General features: G+C 27.9%; 1 protein-coding gene across 1 annotated transcript; it reads left to right on the top strand.

Annotated features, from left to right (window-relative positions):
- The first annotated feature begins 1413 nt into the window (after positions 1-1413).
- Positions 1414-2421, top strand: LOC142317544 (general transcription factor II-I repeat domain-containing protein 2-like). The gene has a single exon (XM_075354103.1). It carries the CDS (start codon positions 1414-1416, stop codon positions 2419-2421), a length of 1008 nt encoding a protein of 335 aa, XP_075210218.1.
- Positions 2422-20993: the final 18572 nt, after the last annotated feature.

Below are 20993 nucleotides of genomic sequence, written 5' to 3' on the forward strand. Positions count from 1 at the left end.
GAAAGTGATGCGTTTTGAACCAGACAGTGACAATGATCTTGAATGGGTACCTGACGAATTTGATTTGACAAACAATATCCCTAACAATTATATCTGGTTGCCTGTGGGAAATTCAGATAGTTTGAATCAAATTCCTTTTAACTCTAAAGGCGAATCACTTGCGGTAAATCCAGATTTGATGATCGAATGTGCCAAAATTGAATTTATTTGCAAGTGATGACACGTTATTGATAGACTTGTCATTGAAACAAACAGTTATGCAGCACAGATATCATTTAAAGCCTGATGCTTCTCCTAATGCTAGAATTAAAAAAATGGGTGGACACAGACCATGATGAAACGTTAAAATTCCTAGGAATAATTTTTTCTATGGGTCTATACCAGGGATGGCCAACAAGTCGACCGCAAAGGCTTTAAAAGTAGCCCGCGAAGCCAAAGTTGAACAATTTGTTCTAACTTAAATAAATGATTGAAATTCTTAATTCTATAATTTAATCTTACAATAATAAATTATTTGTGAAACATACACATACTGTTTATATTTATCCTGATAAGATAAACAATGTAGTAATACTGAATGCGCTCTGTCGGCGCTAGTTGGTAGCTGTGCGTCTCAACTTGCTTTTTCTCTGTAGCGAACATAGACAGGGCGCATATCAGTATCAGTGTGTGTTAGAGAGTTAGATAGTAAAGTGACAGCCAGTGATAGCGAACAGAAGTAAGTATGTTAGTTATTGTTTTAAATATTCCGTAATAATATATTTAGTAGGTAAATTCTAAAATAATGTTTAACCCTATTATTTTAGAATGAATAATCCAAGTACAAGCAGGAAAAAACGTATCATTATCACAGTGAATGGGAAGAAGATTATTTCTTTACTATGATGAAAGATAAATGTATCTGTTTTATTTGCAATGCAACAGTAGCTTTGTCTAAGAAAGAAAACGTTAAAAGACATTATCTTACAAATCATAAAAATTACGAAGAAGATTATCCACGTGGCACTGCATTAAGAAAAACGAAAGTGCAACAACTGAAGAAACAAATAACTGCACAACAAAATAGTTTTTTAAAATACTATACAAATTCGAAGACAGCTACGATTGCTTCATTCAAAGTTGCTGAAACTTTGATTATTAAACACAACAAACCGTTTCAAGATGGGGAAATATGGAAAGAGGCATTCATTAAAGCTGGAGAATTGTTTCAGAATTTTAAAAATAAATCTGAAATAATGACATTAATCAGAAACATGTCGTTATCGCGAAATACAGTTATGCGTAGAACAGAAGGAATGAGCCGAAATCTTGTACATTTTACATGAAAACATTAATAAATGCGTTGTATTATCACTGCAGTTTGACGAATCTACGGACTATATCGGTACTGCACAATTATGTGTTTTTATTCGAATGGTTTTCGATGATGTGTTGGTTACAGAAGAATTATTAACTATTATTCCAATGCATGATCGCACAAGAAGTCAAGATATCTTTGATTTATTTAAAAATTATATTGCACGAACAAATTTTCCAATCTGCAAGTTGGTATCAATAACCACTGACGGGGCTCCAGCAATGATTGGCAACAAAAGTGGTGGCTTCGTTGCTTTGTGTAAAGGTGATGATGACATTCCAAATTTTATTGACTATCATTGTATCATACATACTCAAATATTATGTTCAAAAGTGTTAAAATTCAATCATGTTATGGATGTTGCGTTTAAAATTGTAAATTCCATAAGATCTAAAAGTTTGTCACGTCGTCAGTTTCGCGCTTTGCTGAATGAATGCGGTGAAGAACACAATGAACTGTTACTTCATACTGATGTAAGATGGTTAAGTCATGCTACATTTTTAGCAAGATTTAGAGAACTTCTGCCACAAATAGCCTCATATTTACAATCTAAAGGTGATTCATATCCGCAATTAAATAATCAAGAATGGCTTCTCGATCTTGCTTTTTTCTGTGATGTTACTGAAAAATTAAACCAATTAAATCAGCAACTACAGGGTAAAGGTAAAACAATAATACATACGATTAGCATTTTGAAGTCATTAAAGGAAAAATTAAATATGCTTGCAATGCAACTAAAGCGTCGTGATTTAAAACACTATCAAAATCTGGCAGATGAATCTAAAAATAACAAGACTGTTGCTTACGACAAATATGCTGATGTTATTGGAATGCTTCTAAATGAATTTGATAGATTTCTCAGACTAAGTGAACTTGAAGATATTGCTTGTTTTTTATCTTACCCATTTAATGACATCGACGTTGAAAGTCTTGCACAGAAACTTCACAATTTTCTTAATACTACAAATATAGCAGAATTAGAAGAAATACTAAATATTAAATGCGATATAAATCTAAAATCAATGGTTTCAGATAGCAATTTTTGGAAACTAATAAGCAGATAAATATCCAAATATTTGGACAATTGTTGCTCGTTTCAATGCCTTCTTTGGCTCCACATATTTATGTGAATCCGCATTTTCTTATATGAATGCGATCAAAACAAAACAGCGATCGCAAATAACGGATCTACATTTAGAGTCATGCTTAAGAATTGCTTTAAGTTCATACGAGCCAAATTTTGAGAAACTTGCTGCTCTTATGCAATGCAAAGTTTCATCCAAATAAAAATTGTATGCTTAAAATTTGTTTTGTTCGTATTTATTTCTTGACATTGTTTTTTTCAAATTTTAATTAATATTGTTGGAATTCATAAAATAAAAAATATGTTTTGTTCGTATTTATTTCTTAACATTGTATTTTTTTAAATTTTAATAAATATTGTTTGAATTCATAAAATAAAAAATATATCGTAGGCTTAGATTGCAAACCTGCTAACTCATATTCAGCATATTTTGCACAACTTTCTTAAAACGCATAAATTTTTTGCTTGTCACGTGATTTCAATTAAATAGGTGCATAATAGCGGTGTTTCATAGCCAATGTAAGGTGTTTTTCTCTTTCTAATAGTGTGAAAATGTAATTTTTGACCAAAAGTGGAAGTTTGCAATTTAAATCGGCGATATAATGACTTAATTATCTTCTAAAATTTTAAAATTATTTGCCCATATCCATAGTCGACCGCAGACTATATTTTATGGAAAAAGTAGCCCCTAAAAGCTAAATGTTTGGCCACACCTGGTCTATACCAATTGCCATAAATAGCTCATTACTGGCGAAATGAATTTATTGTAGCCAATCAGTCGAAATCGTTTTAAGTTTGTTTCACTGTCCTAATTATGATAAAGCCCCACTATCATTGATTGCATAAAGTGCAAAGTAATATACATCTATATTTGTATAGATGAGAGCATGATCCCATTCTTGGGCCGCATTTTTTTCGCCAGTATGTAAAGGGGAAAAAGGCATAAATACGGAATAAGTGTTCAAATTATGAGGAAAAGACTGCATTATCTTTTCGCGTTTACAGTGATAGACAGAGCAGGGTTTCAAGTTCAGATATCTACAGATTGTGATGGAATTAGCAGAACCATATTTGGAAATAAAAGAACGTTATATTGTGATATTGGTACAAGAGTGTGGAATTGGCAGTCACATTACTTAACAGAGCCACACATTTACTTGGCACTCTTAGAAAATACAGAAAATTAAATTCTGAAACTGTGACCAAGACTAAATTGCAGTTAGGCAATATGATCACAAAAAAATTGTGATAATGAAGTTGTTTTGAAGTGGAAAGATCAGAGATGTGCTAATGATTTCCACTAAACATACTAACGAAACATATTCTATGATTAGACGAGGTAAGGAAACCAACCGTGGTTGTGGATTATAACAAAGTGAAATAGTTAATCAATTTGGCCGACCAAATGGGTTCATATAGCTCACCGCTTCGCAGATCACTAAAGTGATACTGAAAACTCATATTTGAAATAATAATGCTATAAGCATTAATAAAACTGTCTGGAAAGAATAAGACCATAACCGAATTTAGAGGAAAATATTTACGGATAACCCATTCATGAAACACATTATTATAAAAACTTACAAACCAGCTAGATAAATTATTTGTTATAAAAAATACGTAACATCAATGAGGCAATTTACAGCACTGCACAAGACCAGGCACGTCAAAACAAGATGTGAAATAAACTTGTGCACGTGTTTTACACAGTCATGTACCTAATCAGGACAGGGTAATATAAAAACTTTATTTTGTAATTGTGTAACATTTGTGTGAACATTCTTCAATATATTTTTGTATTTTATTTAACATAAGTCAGCTGAAATAATATAGTACAAATAATTGTAAAAACCTTCTTAATGGTAAACTGAATGTGAAACTAAAACAACATATTCATGTTGGTAAAAACTGAAACAATAAGTGAATAAAAGAACATTCTTAGTGCTAACAACTTGAAAAATAATAGACAAACTTAATATTTATGAAGAGCATTATTACTTTGTCTGGTAAATCAGCATATTCTTTTATATTATAGAAAATTTATTGCATATTTTAGACTTTAGGTATTGTTTGAAGTAAGAAAGAGAATGCTCTTTCATGGCAAAAGTGATCCTGTGCCACAAGATACCTGTAATTTTTAGACCAAAAAAATTGTAATCGAAGGCAAAAATCATATTTTCAGTAAATACTAGACAACTCCTTAATATTTCAATAAAAAATATTTTGATATTGTACTTTACCAGCTGATTATTTTGAGGACCTTTTGAAATCCGATTTTTTGGACGGCTTAAAAAAGTTGAAGAAATGCTTGGGATACTGTACAATTAAAGATTGTTGAAAAATTTTTAAAAATCAACACAAAATAATTTGTTTTTCTATCTTTTTCTAAGGACTTATTGAACGACTCTCATAAATCATTAAAATGTAATTAGGCGATTTTTAACTACATGTACTAAAAAAAAAATTGTGGCCCCAGTGGCAAAATACCAGTGCCAGAACCTATTAAAAAATAAAACAATTTCTCAGACAAAAAAAATTCCAGGCAATGGGTTATTATATCCTTCAAATTTATAAAAAAGTTTTGCTTAATAAAGGAAAAGGAATGACTATGGCTATTTACTCCATGTTAATACATGATGAATAAAAAAAAATCAAATTTGATTTATAATGAAACAGTAGCGACACAGTTAATTTCCTTCACATCATACACATCAAATTTGACAGCGATGATATGGGGGAATAAAAACCTATGAAAATTTATATAGTTTATCATTTATAAATTCACAAATTTACTGAAAATAATAGATACCATTACAAAAATATTTACACAAAAAGCAATTAACATTATGAAAGAAGATTAGAACAGTTTAGACAGTCAGACAGATTTCACTCTGTTAAATATGTTTTTGTTACATTTTAAAACATAACTAATAAATTCAAAATCAACATAACATGTACCCTACTGTTCCCATTTATTACACAATTCATTAATAAATACAGGTGAAGACCAAAAATTTATAAATAATATTATAACTATAATTAAATATTTGTAGACAAAATTATTTTGAATTTAATGGTACATGTTATACACAAGAAAACACATTACCTACGGGTTTTCCCTTATTTGTGGTGTCAGAAATTTATCTAAAAGAATTTGAAAGTAAAACTGTGTATGGTATAAAATCATGTATATAAAATTTTAGTATGGGTCAGATAGGTAGATGATCTTTTAGTTATACGAGTATATCAACTAAGTATAAACAACAAACATGAAATAATCTTAAATAAATTAAATTCTTTTCATGAAACATTAAAATTTACATATGAAATAGAAAAAAACAGGAAAATAAAAAATTTAGATGTAAATATTAAAATAAATGAAAACAATCAAATAACTGGAGTATATAAGTTTACCTAGCTCAAATGAAATTATTATAAATAGGAATACCAGTCATTCTTTGTCTCAAAAATTAATCTTTTTAAAAACATGATAAATAGACCAATGTGATACACAAGAATTGTGTAACAAAATAAATAATATAAAGAATATAGCTACAAAAAATGGATATGATACCTCATCAATCAATAATGTATATAAAAAATATAATTCCAAATGCTTTAATAAAATATACATTACTACATTAAAACCCATAAATGAAAATAAAAACAATGTAAATATTTATATAAATTACTCCTACATAAATAAAATTATAGCAAACTTAATTAATGCTAATAATGATAAAAAATACAAACAAATTTGATAATCATGTAAAAAATATTTAAAATATGATAATAAAATAGTAAAAAATAAATACAATTCTTCTGGTATTTATAAAATAAAATACAATAATTGTGAAAAAATATATATTGGAAAAACAAATACGACTTTTAAAGGCAGATTTAATGAGCAATTCAAGTCATTAAAAATAAAAAAAATAGGTTTCTCGAATGTAGTAGACCATTTAATAATTAAAAAACATAATATCATGGAAAATAATTTAGAAATAAGTGAAAAAGTAAAGATTGAACACGAAAGTAAAAATAAAAAATTAGAAATCTTAGAAAGATTTTATATAGCTACGTAAATTCAGCCTAATGAATCTGCAGACAGAATTTGATAGGGACATTCTTATAAATATTATCTAAGTTTGTAATAAATTGATGAGTAATTTTAAATAAATTAGATAATCAGTACAGTACTGTATTAACATATAGAAAGCATATTTAAGGAAGTTTGAATATATAACGTTTTAAATTTAAAAAAAAATTATTGACAACAAATTTCTTCTATAAATTTTAACGTATCATGTTATTTAATGTGTAAATGTAAAAAGTAAAATTAAAAAAATTTTTTTTACTGAAGATGGGCTATGCCCAAAAGAGCTTTAATGTGAAAAAAGTAAGATAAGAATGTTCTTTAATTCTGTACTTTGTGGAGTGGCTGAATAAGTTTTATGTTGTATAATTAACTAAAATAAATACAAAATTAAAAATCTTTCGTTTAGCTCTCCTGAAAATGTAAATTTGATAACGTAGTTATTTTTACATACAGTTATCAAACAAGCATAGAATTCTCACAGAAACTTCAAATAAAAATTTAACATTTACCATTGATTTCTAATTAACCCTAATAATGCAACAATCTGTATTACAATTTTTTTATCGAGGTTTAGTCCTCTAGACCCATCATATTTTGTAGAAACAGAATCACCTCGAGAAGGTTATAACAAGGTTATATATGATGGTCTAGGATTCAGAAATGCTTTCAACATGCATGAATCCCTAGGTACATTGACCCAATGATTCCAAGAGAAAAAAAAATTTATCCTGAAAGCCCTTATACAAATCATTTTTTTTTAACTTAGCAAAGATACTTTAAGTAAAGAAAAATAAGAGTTTATACACTACTAGTTCAGATACTAGCATAACAGATAATTAATTTAATAAAGTGTATATATAAATTGGTAATTAAAAAAACAATTCTTAACACAAATTCCTCTAATAAAACCAGGTGTTGGTACTTTATGCAATTATAAACTTAACAAATCCTTAACCACTTAGCCAATGGTGTATAAATGAACTTTTTCATAAACTCTCTTTTTAATTTCTAAAAAATTTTTCACACTGTGCAATTTTCCTTTAATTTCTTAGGTGTTGTAATCACAAAAAAAAAGATATTGTAATTGGATTTTATTAAATAGAGCGTTTATCTGCATATTAACTTACTGTATTTTACGAGATCTTGTAACCCCTTCGACATAACATATAAAATAATACTTCTATTTTATTTGCTTATTTACGGATTGGCTTTATTCATCAATTCATGCTAATTATTTATTTTGAAATCTGATAATGAATACTGGTTGTTAAAAATGTGCGATGATACAGCATTGGCTTACGGAGTGATGAATCACATGCTAGGCATGCAACATATTATTACATTACAAATAATACTTTGCAATCCCACATTGTACTATTTTTATGTTTGAATCATGAAATTTTTGTTTTGTCTCTCATTTTATAGCACTGATACAATCTATTTTCTTTGGTCATTACATATTTATATAAATCATTATTCAATAAAATGTTCAGTTTCTATGACTATTTGTTCAGTCAATTTCTTAAGTTAGTAAAGCAGTGTTTACTTTGTGATACCCGTTCAATATACTTAAAGTATTAATTTTGTTTTAGTGAAGTGTAAGAATTTGTTAAAATGTGGAATTTTATAAAACCATTAACACTTAAAGAATTGCATTGCATTTTAGAAGACGAAGATAATATTTCACAAGCAATCTGCCATTTATGCAACTTATAGTCCACCTGGAGTTGAACTTAACTTACTGACAAAGATGTTGATGAAAATTTGCTAACCAAGACCCCTTCAACAGGTACAACTGACGTAGCATCAGAGATTCATTTTCATACTCTGAAAAAGACACTGATGTTCCAAGATCCAGCAACAGAGAGAAACCACTATACTGCAAACCTAAATAAAAAGATAATGGCTTGTGACTGGCAACAATAAAAAAATGGCAGTGAAATTCTTTAATTTAAAATTGAAATTATGAAAAACTATTGCTAATATAGAATATTACCAAGATACATTAATATTAAGATAGAAAGTAATAGCAAGACTGATAATATAACAAAAAATAAATGTCAATTGGAATGGATAAAAAATGAAATTAAAATCTTATATAATAAAAAATTATACTTTAATACAGATTATATATTACAGGTGAATTTATTTTATGAACTAGGTAATGTAAATTCTTATGAATTATTTAAAATAATTGATTTCAACATTAATAATTTAATAGCAGGGTCAATCCATTTGAAATAACCCAAGGGTGGTTGCCTGAGCAATTAAAAAAAAAAATTGAAACTTACCCACTTGATTCCATGTCTCAGGACCTTAAAACTATTTTTTTATTTTTTATTTAAGGAGTTCATCTGTGGTGGCCATTTTTGTTACAGTGTGAACACCTATTTTTGTAATTGTAAGGGTTTATGGAAAAAATCATAACTAAAAACCTATTGGTCCTGGAAGGATGAAACATAAGCAATTTATTCATATTTTCTCAAGGTAAAAGACTGGTTCAGTAGCTTATTTACCTATTTCTCTTCTTTCTATGAGAAGATTACAAATACAGTTGAACATGAAAAACAGTAAAATTTCACTTTTGGTTATCTTTTTCAAGAGGCAGAGATGGAACACACAATTATTTTTTTATATACAGGTATATGTTGGTAGTTTTACCATAAATAATATTAATGGTGATGTACCTACCCCTAAATTTTTATGAATTTTTGAAAACTAATTTTTTTTTTAAATTCAAATTTTGGCTTCAAATAACTCTGATAGGGCTGGTGATAAAAATCTCAAATTTGCACAATTTAGTGTTTTTGTAGATGTTTACAGCAAATAAAAATGTTTCTTGTGTATTTGTCTAATAAAAAAAGTTATAACCTCCAAAAATCATGAAAAACCTGTTAAAAGCCATGCCATTTTGACTCCCTAATAAGTGTTCCAAGGGGGTTTCTTGTCTTCTTGGAACTCTAATATTTTTATACTTATTACTTCAGTTGAAAGAGACTTGTTTGAACCATTCAACTGCAGATTTCATGTTATAACAGGTGCTTGAAGTCATTTCCAGTAGTCAGGAAAATTCAAGTTGCAACATCCTCATTTATGCTTGTTGCATCATTTAGTTTTGCAGTCACATCTTTACCGAGTGTCTCAAATTTCATCCTGTGTTTAGAAGTGTTTATTAAAAAAGTTTTACTTAATAAAATTATATTTGCAAATTTTAAATCGGTTAAATTTTTACATTATTTTCAAGTAATATTACATAAAACAATGGAAGAACAATGTTCCATAGGAATTTATGTGAATGAACAGTGTCATAAAAAAGTGAATGGTACAGCGCCAAGAGAACTCATTAAAATTTGAAAATTTAGTGATGAAAATCAACAACTTATTTTATTACATGTTAATTCTTATATTACTAGTAACTGTAAATATCATGAAAAAACATTTTTGTCAAAATTCAGTCACCTGTACTGACAGTTCTGTTGTGACCCTTTGAGAACTCATAAAAAAATAGTTAAGAAAAACTTAAGGCAAATAACATTAGAGCAAGCTCTTAAAAAACAAATTTTTTCAAATTTAAATTTAGTTACAGAAAAGTCTCTGTGTTAACTATTTCAGAAGTACTTTTTCAAAAATGGTAGATAGTAGCCTCAAAAATGACGATATACAGGTTCATTTTTTCCACTCTGCTGGAACACATACATCATTTCAAAAGTCTCAACAAGACAAAGTGTGGGCACTGATCTGCAAAGTCCTGAGAAAGTTTGAGAACAACATTTGAACTAACTACAGTGACAGATTGTTCTCACACAATTTCAAGAGAACTACCAGAAGAGATATTACAGCTGTTTGTTAACCACACTAAACAATAAACTTTCACTGCTACAAAAACAGGCTATTTCAACGAAGAATAACTGAAATTTTGCTACAATTTATTTTTCTTTGATAGTTTACAAAAATAAACCAATATAAAACTAAAAATGAATTCTTGAAAAAATGTAGGGTACTCATTGAAATCTCAGTTTGGGTAAATTTTACAAACATTTTTGAATCAAAATTGTATTAGATTACTGGTATTGGTTAAGTTATTAAATTTCGATTTATCATTAATAATTAAAAAAAAAAACAATTTTCAAAATGTTGAAAATGTCAACTTCAACAACATAGGGGCTAAATATAAAAAAATGTGAAGTGCAAAGAAGACAAGAAACCCCCTTGGAACACTTATTTAGTGAGTCAAAGTGGTATCACTTTTAACAGGTTTTTCATAATTTTTGAGGGTTTATAACTTTTCTATTAGTACAATACACAAGAAACTTTTTTATTTGCCATAAACATCTACAAAAATACTGTAAGTAATGTAAATCTGAGATTTTTATCACCAACCCAAAAAGAGTTATTTGAAGCCAAATTTGATTTTTTTTTTTAAAAATCACTTTAAAAAATTCATAAAAATTACGGGAAGTATATCACCATTAATATTATTTATGATAAAACTACTAAGATATATCTACATATAAAAAAATTATTCAAACTGTGTATACCACCCTACCTCTTGAAAAAAATTACCAAAAGTAAAATTTCACAGTTTTTCATGACCAACTTTATTGGTAATTTTCTCATAAAAGGAAGATATGTAAGTAAACCACTAAACCAATCTTTTACCCTGAGAAAATATGAATTGCTTTTTGTTTTATCCTTCCAGGACCAATGAAATTCAATTAGTCAGAATGAATTTGAATTTTCTGAAGCTTTTATAGGAGTCAAATTCTAGTTTTTTAGTTATGATTTTTTTCTGTAAACCCTTACAATCACAAAAATAGGTGTGTGCACCATAACAAAAATGGCTGCCACAGGTAAACTGCTTAAATAAAAAAAATAAAAAAGATAGTTTTAAGGTCCTGAAACATGTAGAAAACAAGTAGGTAAGTTATTTTTTTGAATTGATCAAGCAGCAAACAGCTTTTTTTTTGGGACACTTCAAATGGACTGACCCAGCAATTAAATACAATATGAACAGAAAACTTTATAATTTAATACATAAACAGATAAAACCGAATGATAAAGCAACATTACACAATATAAATAATCAAGAGTTATACCTTTGTAGCTGATATCATTAATATGACAAATGTAGAATTTAATAATGAAATGAATATTATAAAACATTGTTATAAATTTAACTTACCAATTTCAAACAAAAATAATATTACAGATGTAGAAAGTAATATCATTAAAATAAATAAAAAGTTAAATTAAGAATCAATTTGTTAATATAACCGACAACATTAAAAACAATAGATATTTATATCGTAAATGTAAATTTTAATATCTATAAAAACATAAAAAATAAACTAATAGAAAATAATCCATTATCATTAAATCAGATAAAACTCCAGTTATCACTAACAACATATATATCGAAAAAATGAATAAATTTATAAAAGATAATAAACTTTAGAGAAATAAAAGACCCTACAAATAAAATAAAATAAGAAACTGCTCTAATGATTAAAAAATGTAAACATATTTTCAAAGACAATTACACTAAACAAAATGTTAAGTTCACTAACAATGCAGCCCCTATATTAAAGCATTACCAAAAATTTATAAAACTAATCTCTATACATCCTCTTATAAATTACATTAATTCACTCGCATACCAATTAAGTACATTTTTTCAAATACATTAAAAAGAATTAATTTAAATAGGAAATAAATATAATTTAAAAAACAGTTATGAATTAATAAATATTCTTGATAATATCAATATGTATAATCATAGTAAACTTATGACACTAAACATAAAAGATATGTAAATAAGTATTGATTTAGATAAAACCATAAACATAATTAATAATACTTTATCTGAATTAAAATTACAAACTAATCTGATATATGAAATAATTAACTTATTAAAATTATGCCTTAAATATAATTATTTTAAATTCAATAATAAATTTTACTAACAAAAGAAAGGTCTTGCCATGGGATCGATCACCTCTTTCAGTAATCGTGGCGCAGAGATATTTTTATGAATATTTTTGAAAACACAATTTTACCTGCGATAATTAAGAAACATTATATATACTATACAAAAGATATGTGAATGACATTTAAATCATATTTAATCAAAAGACTAATAATGAAGAAAATATATATAACTAATGAAATCAACTCATTGGATAAAAACATAAATTTCACTATGAATCAAGAAACTAACAACAGTACTGATAAAAACAATTAGAAACAATTAATAAAAACTTCAATAATAATAAATTAGACATAAACATATGTAGGAAAAAGAAATCCAACAAAATACCATAATTCACTTTAATCCCTTTCATCCATAGAACCAAAAGAATAGCCACTATTAATTCCTTAATATATAGAGCAATCAAATATCTAAAACATAATACTATAAAATTAAATACATTGCCACATCTAATGGATATAATGATAATTTATTAATAGATAGATTATACATCAAATTAAAAAATAAATTATATAGAAGAGAAAAAATAAATTTAAAACATAGCAACTCAGAAGATGAATATGCAAAAATAGGATATAACAAACTATAGAAAATGTAATAAAATACAAAAATCACGTAATTGTGATTAGTGGCAGTGTACATCACTAATAATAAGATCATAAATTATATAAATAGAATTCCAACTAAAATCTTAAGAACTGGAAATAAATATAATATTAACAGACAGGGTGTATATACTGTCTAAAATGTGAAGATTGCAAATTACGATGTTAGTATGACCAATCGTACCTTTTTAATTAGAGCTAAAGAACATATCCATTGTATAACAAAGAAATACAAAGACCACTCGAATTTTGCAAAACACATTTTGGATATTAAACATAATTATAATCCAAATAAATTCATGGAAGTAAAGGATTACTCAAAATAATTTTTATAATGCCTTTAATCTCGAAAAATACCACATATACATGGTCTGTAAATAAAGTAATGATGAGACTGGTTTAAAAAAACTTATTTACAATCCAATTACACATGGACTCTTATCACCTTTGAAACAGTTCACTTGGGAAGCCACGCAACGCTTAAAACGGTTTTCCCACTCTTCATAGCAGTGTTGGAGGAACTTGGAAACTGGAATATCCTTGAGATGGTTGGTTACATCTTTTTTTATATTTTCTATTGTTCCAAAATGGTGTACTTTGAGGTGTTTTTGTAGTTGAGACAGGAAAAAGTCACAGGGACTCAAGTCAGGTGAATAAGGTGGTTGAGGAACTACAGGAATGTTTTTCTTTGCCAAAAATTCACCCTAGAAGATGGCGGCATTTACTTCCACTCCGATGTTTTTCTGTTCAACAGTGAGGTTTTTCGAGACCAAATTTGCACAACTTTTTTCATGTTCAATTCGTTTGTCAAAATTTGATGGATTGTAATATGGTTCAAATTTAATTGTTCTGCAATCATTCTGACAGTTAACTGCCAGTTGTACCATATCAAGTCTCTGATCACTCAACATTGTTGTCACTTTTCGTGTTAATGGTCTTCCAAGGTGTGGATCTACTGATTTCCACCATCTAAAAACTTGGGCTCATGAACTTGGGAGCATGTTCTCCATACGCCCTTTCAATTTTGAAAAAGTTCCAAGTAGTATTCTCATAAAGTTTAACACAGAACTTGATTGTACAACGTTGGTCATAATTAGTATCACTCATTTTTGTAATGCACAACAAAAACTTGTTTCACAATTTGTTTACGCCTCACGTGGCAACAAAAAATATCAAACCCTAATATAATACAAAATAAATAAAAAAATATTAATAAACAAAATATATTAATACCTAATATAGATCAACTGTTCATAAAATAAAATGTTTACTGTTAACTTTAGTGTTGTCACTTTGGCTGTCAAAAAAAAAAACTAGTTTCATTACTTTATTTACAGATCTCTTATAATAACAATAACAAAAGTAATAAATGAACAGATTAAAATTTGATGATGGCATTTTATATAAGCAAATAATAAACAATAATTATTAGGTTGGCTAAACTGCTTCCACAATCTATAGATTTCATAACAATTGTGATGCTCTTATAAAATGGACATAATTACTTTAACATTACAAAATGACAATCAATTTTTATGTATTTAATTTTATTATGTGAATTTTACATTTTTATATATTTTAATTATAAATTCCTCTTGAAGATGGCATTACAGCCGAAAGTGCTTGAGGAAGTCAAACGGAATTTTGGTAAGCTGTTCTTAAAATTATGTAAAATAAATAAAAGTACATTTATGAAAAAACAAATTTTGAAGTTGCTAGATAGAATGATACTGCAATGGTGACAGTTGCCAGTAACAATGGCATACATCCATTATCTAACATCAAAGATGCAACTGAAAAAAAAAGAAGAAATACACCATTATTGGCAGCAGAATATCCTATAAGTATGGGAGGCATTAATTCCCATGACAATGGTATTGGAAATTATAGAATTAGAGTGCATGGAAAAAAATAGAGGTGGTCAGTTTATAAATGCTGTTCATTCTATTATAAATTCATGGAAATTTAACTTGCAAATAATAATAAAATCAGTCAAATTGATTTTAAGTCTTCACTTGTGTTATCACTGATAAAGAGTGAAGAAATCAAAGTACAATGAAGCACTGTTGGGAATGAAAAGTAAATAATTTTCTAAAGCTAGACGAATATGTAAGCAATGTAAAAAACCATACAATCTTTTTGGGAATAAATTGTAAAGTGCACCTACATTCAAAATGTTTTCAAGAATTTAATTTTCGGCAAAAAAATATTTTTTATAAAAAAAAATACAATAACTATTACTTTCAGTTTAATACATTGCAATATAAATTGTTCATCATGTCTTATTATATTCTTCAGAAAATGACATTTTTCGCATGCTTTTTTCTAAAGCTGCATAAATAAACCATTTTATTCCTGAGCAATAATTGACTTTTGTGGATATGAAAATAATTTTAGCTTCATATACTTAATGGAAAAAAAAAATTGAATGTTTATATAAAAAAATTGACACACATAACGGTTGGTTTTATACCGTGTATATTAGTTTTATCACAATTACAATACCACTGAACTACAATTCAGTTAAGTGTTGGTGCAGTAACTTGCAAAAATTGGTTGTGTGCACCCACTGCTAAATGGATTCTCATACACTGTAAATACTTCAGTTTGGTTGATACACCAAACCTAAACCATAATTGCAACAAAAAAATCAGCTACTAAATTCTAAAAAATAATGGATAATACTTAAGGGGAAATCTTTGCGTCAGGATTCAATGCTAATAACCTACAACACCTTGCCATGATTTTAACAAGTTAATTAGATTTAAATAAGAAAGGTAACGTTAATACTGCATCTGCAAAAATCTCTTAATTAAACATTCTACAAACTTAGGGGGTGTTTACGGAAGCGTCCAGAAATGTGCTTTGCAATTTAAGAACCTAATCAATGAAATGAAATGTTCATGCATAAACCGAAACAGATTACACATAATACATTTCAATAAAGAACACCGTAAATAACAACCATAAGATGGATACAATAGTCATACCGTAAAATGAGCATTATAAAATAAATGTTCAATTACAAGTAACAATTTATTCGTTATCAAATTATTTTCATACTTAAATAATTTTAACAATCTTACCCCGTTTATTGGTTGAACATGGCAGTTCAATTAATTTTTTTTTTATCTTATCCACATAATACAGCTTGTAGTACAACCACATTTTCATTAGATTACAAACACGGCGTGGTCAACTTAAAAAATATGAAACAGCGTCCCGGAAATAAACCAACTAACTCGCTGACAAACTCTACAGAACAATCAATAATGCCACAACAAAAAAGAATAGATATTTCCTATATTCATATCAATTACATATTAGTCTAATATATAAATCCATAAATATATATATATCATATACGCATGATTCCTCTAATAACTTAAACATTTATATATAATTTATATAATCATATCCTAGTAAAGTGCATTTGTATGTGTGTCTCCGTGCATGCGTGTGTTTATTCCCCTTTCTTTTTTCTCTTTAATCTCAGTGACCCCCGTTAGGTATTGCTTCAGAAATGAGATGAATGATTTGTAGCGTGCCTGAAAATAAGTGAGAACCTGCTTACATGATTGAACACACTGCCCGTAAAAAAAAAATCATACATTTTTTTCTTAAATGTTTATAAACAATAATAATTATAAATTTTTCTACCGTAATTCATTCAATCAATATTATAGCAGATCTTAAAAATTTTCGATTAAATAAATCGATACTGAAAATATTATCGATCATTCATTTAGAATCGTATATACAATTTTTTTCGGCATTGTTGTTAAATTAACATATAGGCAAAACACGTGGGTCAAATCAAATGGTAAATAATAAAAATTAGAAGAATTTTTAATTGTGTATATCCTCCTTAGTGATTTATTGTTTTTGGAATTCAACTTCTCTTTTGTTATTGTGTCAAGTAAGGTTAGTTTCGTAATACAATAATTTGTTTGTCCGCCTGGGCAGCCCGCCCGGGGGCATAGCTATGGAGTCCGTACCTACGTACGCCTTTGCATACAAAAAAAAAATATATATAGAGTGATGCTAAATTGGACGGCCGTCCCTCGGAATACGATTTTATATCCAAAGATAATAAAAGTTCTTATAAACATAGATCAGAAAACGATTCGTTAGGAAGTTTCGGCTCGCGAAAATTTAGCCTCTGCTTTCTGCTCCTGTAAAATTAAACCTTACTTAAATTATTGGGGTACAAATCGAATGGTAAATTTGTTACCTCCTTATTTTTTTTTTATATAAGAAATTGAATAGAAGTGTCTCATTTAGGTTTTAAGAAAAAAAGAGGTAAAACAAAAATGTTTTGTCAGAAAATAAACTTTTTTAGGTTTGAAATAAAATAACTTTGTTACTTTACCAATAAATAAACAAAAATATCTTGTTAACCTTGTAGAGAATTTAATTCTTTGAAAATTTATGTAAATAACCTCTATTGAAATTAAACATAAATTTGAGAAGTTCAACTTTAATTAAAAACAAAACACACAAACTGGAATGGGAAAGGATACAATTATAAACAGAACAATTTTCATCAATGTTTGAACAATTTAATGTGAATGAAAACAAATAGAAAGCTTATCAATAACAAAAAAAAAATAGAATAAAAAATAAAAATCAAATAGTTTTTTGGTTTTTTCTAAAAATTATTAAATATTTCTTGATAAAGCCACAAACATTTCTTCATAGCAGTTCCCCAATGTGGCCACCATTCCGTTCAATGGCAAATCCTTGCTAACCAGGCATGTGTAATAGTATCATTATTATTCCTAATAGGTCCAGCTTCTGTTATTAATGTCTCAATTGTTTTTGTGTGCCAATATGAGCCGAATATACTTATGACTTCATCCAACCCCAAAGGAAAAAAATCCACTGGCAAGAGATTGAAGTGGCCATTTTACTGATCTGTGTCAACAATCCATTGCTTATTAAATGTGGTATGACTCATTACATCATGATAGCAGTGTGATGCACCATCTTTTTTTTGTTTTAACCTCCAGGACCACTGTTAGGTATTGCTTAGGATGAAATGAATGATTTGTAGCATGTATGAAAATGCCATACCTGACCGGGATTTGAACCTGGGACCTCCGGATGAGAGGCTGAGATGCTACCACTCGCGCCTAAGAGGCTGGCAGGTGCACCATCATTGAAAAACCACATTTGCACTCTACCTGCAATCGAATATCTTCCAAGAATTTCATCACATTTGTTTGCAAAAAATGCAAGTATCATTCTCCATTAAACCTTTGTGGTAAGACAAAATGGCCTATGAGATTATCACCAAAAAGAAGTGTGTTGAAAATGACTTGTAGCAGTCTCATAGGAATTTTATTCTAACAAGTGTGAGTGTTTCAGTAATTTACAATGCCATTTCTTGTAGAACAGGATTCATCAGTATTAGAATATTACTTAGGAAATTGGAATGATATTCACTTATATTTTTTTGTCGAACTTAATTTGTATATTTTTTATACGTAATTGATTACTGATTTTTATTTCTATTTTTGCCCATAGTTTTTCTACCTTGACTGCACAATATCCACTAAACATTGCTACTTGCTTTGGGTAGTGGGTATATTGCCTCATTAGTACCCCCTCTCACCACAAAGCAGCACTAGTGTTGCACTAACGTACAGCTGCTGTAGTCAGTCGTCTGCTATGTTGTAACATCACAAGTGAGTGGTAGAATTAAATAAATGAATAATATTTAAAGTGGCAGCTAGCACAGCACTGCCACATCCACACGAATTAAATACTGTATGCATGCGCGTTTTAATTAGAATCATTGAATTAATCAAACAAAAAATATTACATTTAAATAAACTGATAAATATTTTTAATTAAGTTTTGTATGTGTAAGCCGTGCATCAGAAAAAGCCAAGTGGTGGGAATGTTCTACAACTGTGTTGTCAGTCATATTATTTTAGTACTATTGTTTCAAAATAAATAAATGACATTAAAATAGTGTCCAACCCTTGTCAGGAATCAAATCATACATGAAATAGAACATAAGTTGTATGCAACTTTTTTTTAAACAAATTAACTGAATATTAAAAGAATCTTATTTGGTTATTAGTTCACTTAAGACATTAACCAAAACAGGCTGTTAGAATAAGTGTCTGAATAACACTGTTTGAACTTAGTTTATTTAATCATTAATAACAAAAAATAAGTATTCAAATTATAGTAGTTAATTTTAGTTACAGATCTGCATCTTTTACTATTCTATTGACACTGAAATTATTTATCTTTTTTCATCTGCTACATAGCATTGCCAACATAAATAAATACAATTTTATTAAATATTATACATGATTAATTTATTGCATATTCAGCACCCCCCAACCTTAAATTTCTATTTTATTTTATTTATATTCAACATGCCTCCTTAAATTTGTATTTTGTAGAGTTACATCACAAAAATTATGCACAAAATTTGTTACAAAACCATCATTTACCTATTACTATTTGTCTTTTTTATTGTCACTGATCGTCTAGAATCTTTCTTATTAGTTTTATTTTCTTCACTCATTTTGTTTTCTTCAGACACTACTTCAATCTGAATCTTTACTTTTTGTTTGATTCATTTTTATCATCAATTGTATTGTTTTTAAAACCTATAAATGTTCATATCCTTTATTATTATATCAACATGTGTTGCATTTATTTTTTTGTTATCTACTAGAATTCAGTAGTACTTCTGTATTTCCTAACAATATACCTAACTTTGCTTTATTATCCCATTTGTAATTTCTTAAACAATCTAGTATTTTCACAAAAATCCAACTGAAATACAATTTTAAAAACTTGACAGTAATTTTTTCATCAAAAAATATTTCATAAGGTGTTTTAAGTTCAATAATTTTACTATTTTGCAAGTAAGGTGCTGTTTGAATCACTTTTGGTCAATAAATATTACTAACTTTTGCTTTCACCAAAAAACACAGTTTTATCCGTAATTGATTTACTGTATACTTCTGCTACACCATTTATCTCTGAAGTATAAAGTGGGGATGGACTCTTAGTGTATCCTCCTTTCTAACAAACTTATACACATTTGCACTCAAATATTCTTTACCATTATTTCATATTAGATTTAAATTCTTTCACTAGTCAAATTTTCTACTACATTGAAATAATGTATGAAACAATTACAAATTTCAGACTTTAGGTTTAATACAATAAACCTTTGCTAGTTTACTATAATCATCCATGAATGATAAACATCTTTCATCATAATTACCTACTGTTGCATGAGGTCCATTTAAATCAGTATGAATCTTCTGAAATTTCTTTGGCTTGTTTTCTCTTAAATTCAAAGGATAAGTTGTCCATTTTAATTTTAATATATATCATGCATTTCATATATTATGATTCTATTTATTTTGGTACACCAATTAATTAATTTTTGCATAAAGTATTTAAATAATTAAAATTTATGTCCGAGCATATAATGTCATTTTATTTTTACTTTTGTTGTTTACTAAACTTATGTCTATTCTTTTATTCTGTTTATAAGTAACATAATATTGTACAGTATAAATTGCTTTCCTTTGTAGCAATATCTATCAATTCTCTACTTTTTTTATAAATTTTAGAAACATTGCCAGGAGATACTGTCCTAATTTTCATTGTTACTTTAAATTAACTTATTAGATTTTGTTTCATTTCTTTTACATAAAAAAACATTAAACAAAGTCACTTGACTATTATCTCCATAAACTTGAAGTACTGCATTATTTTTCATATTTTTGTGGCAATTAACATATGACCATTTCCTAAATTTACATCAACTGGCTTTTCCAACTATTGATCAAAAAAGGTATCATCATTCACAATATGAT

The sequence above is a fragment of the Lycorma delicatula genome, chromosome 1, assembly GCF_047948215.1.
Source record: "Lycorma delicatula isolate Av1 chromosome 1, ASM4794821v1, whole genome shotgun sequence".
NCBI lineage: Eukaryota > Metazoa > Arthropoda > Insecta > Hemiptera > Fulgoridae > Lycorma > Lycorma delicatula.

What these genes read in the sequence shown, in the direction of transcription:
- LOC142317544 (XM_075354103.1), top strand. Translation starts at nt 1,414, where the DNA reads ATGGTTTTCGATGATGTGTTGGTTACAGAAGAATTATTAACTATTATT.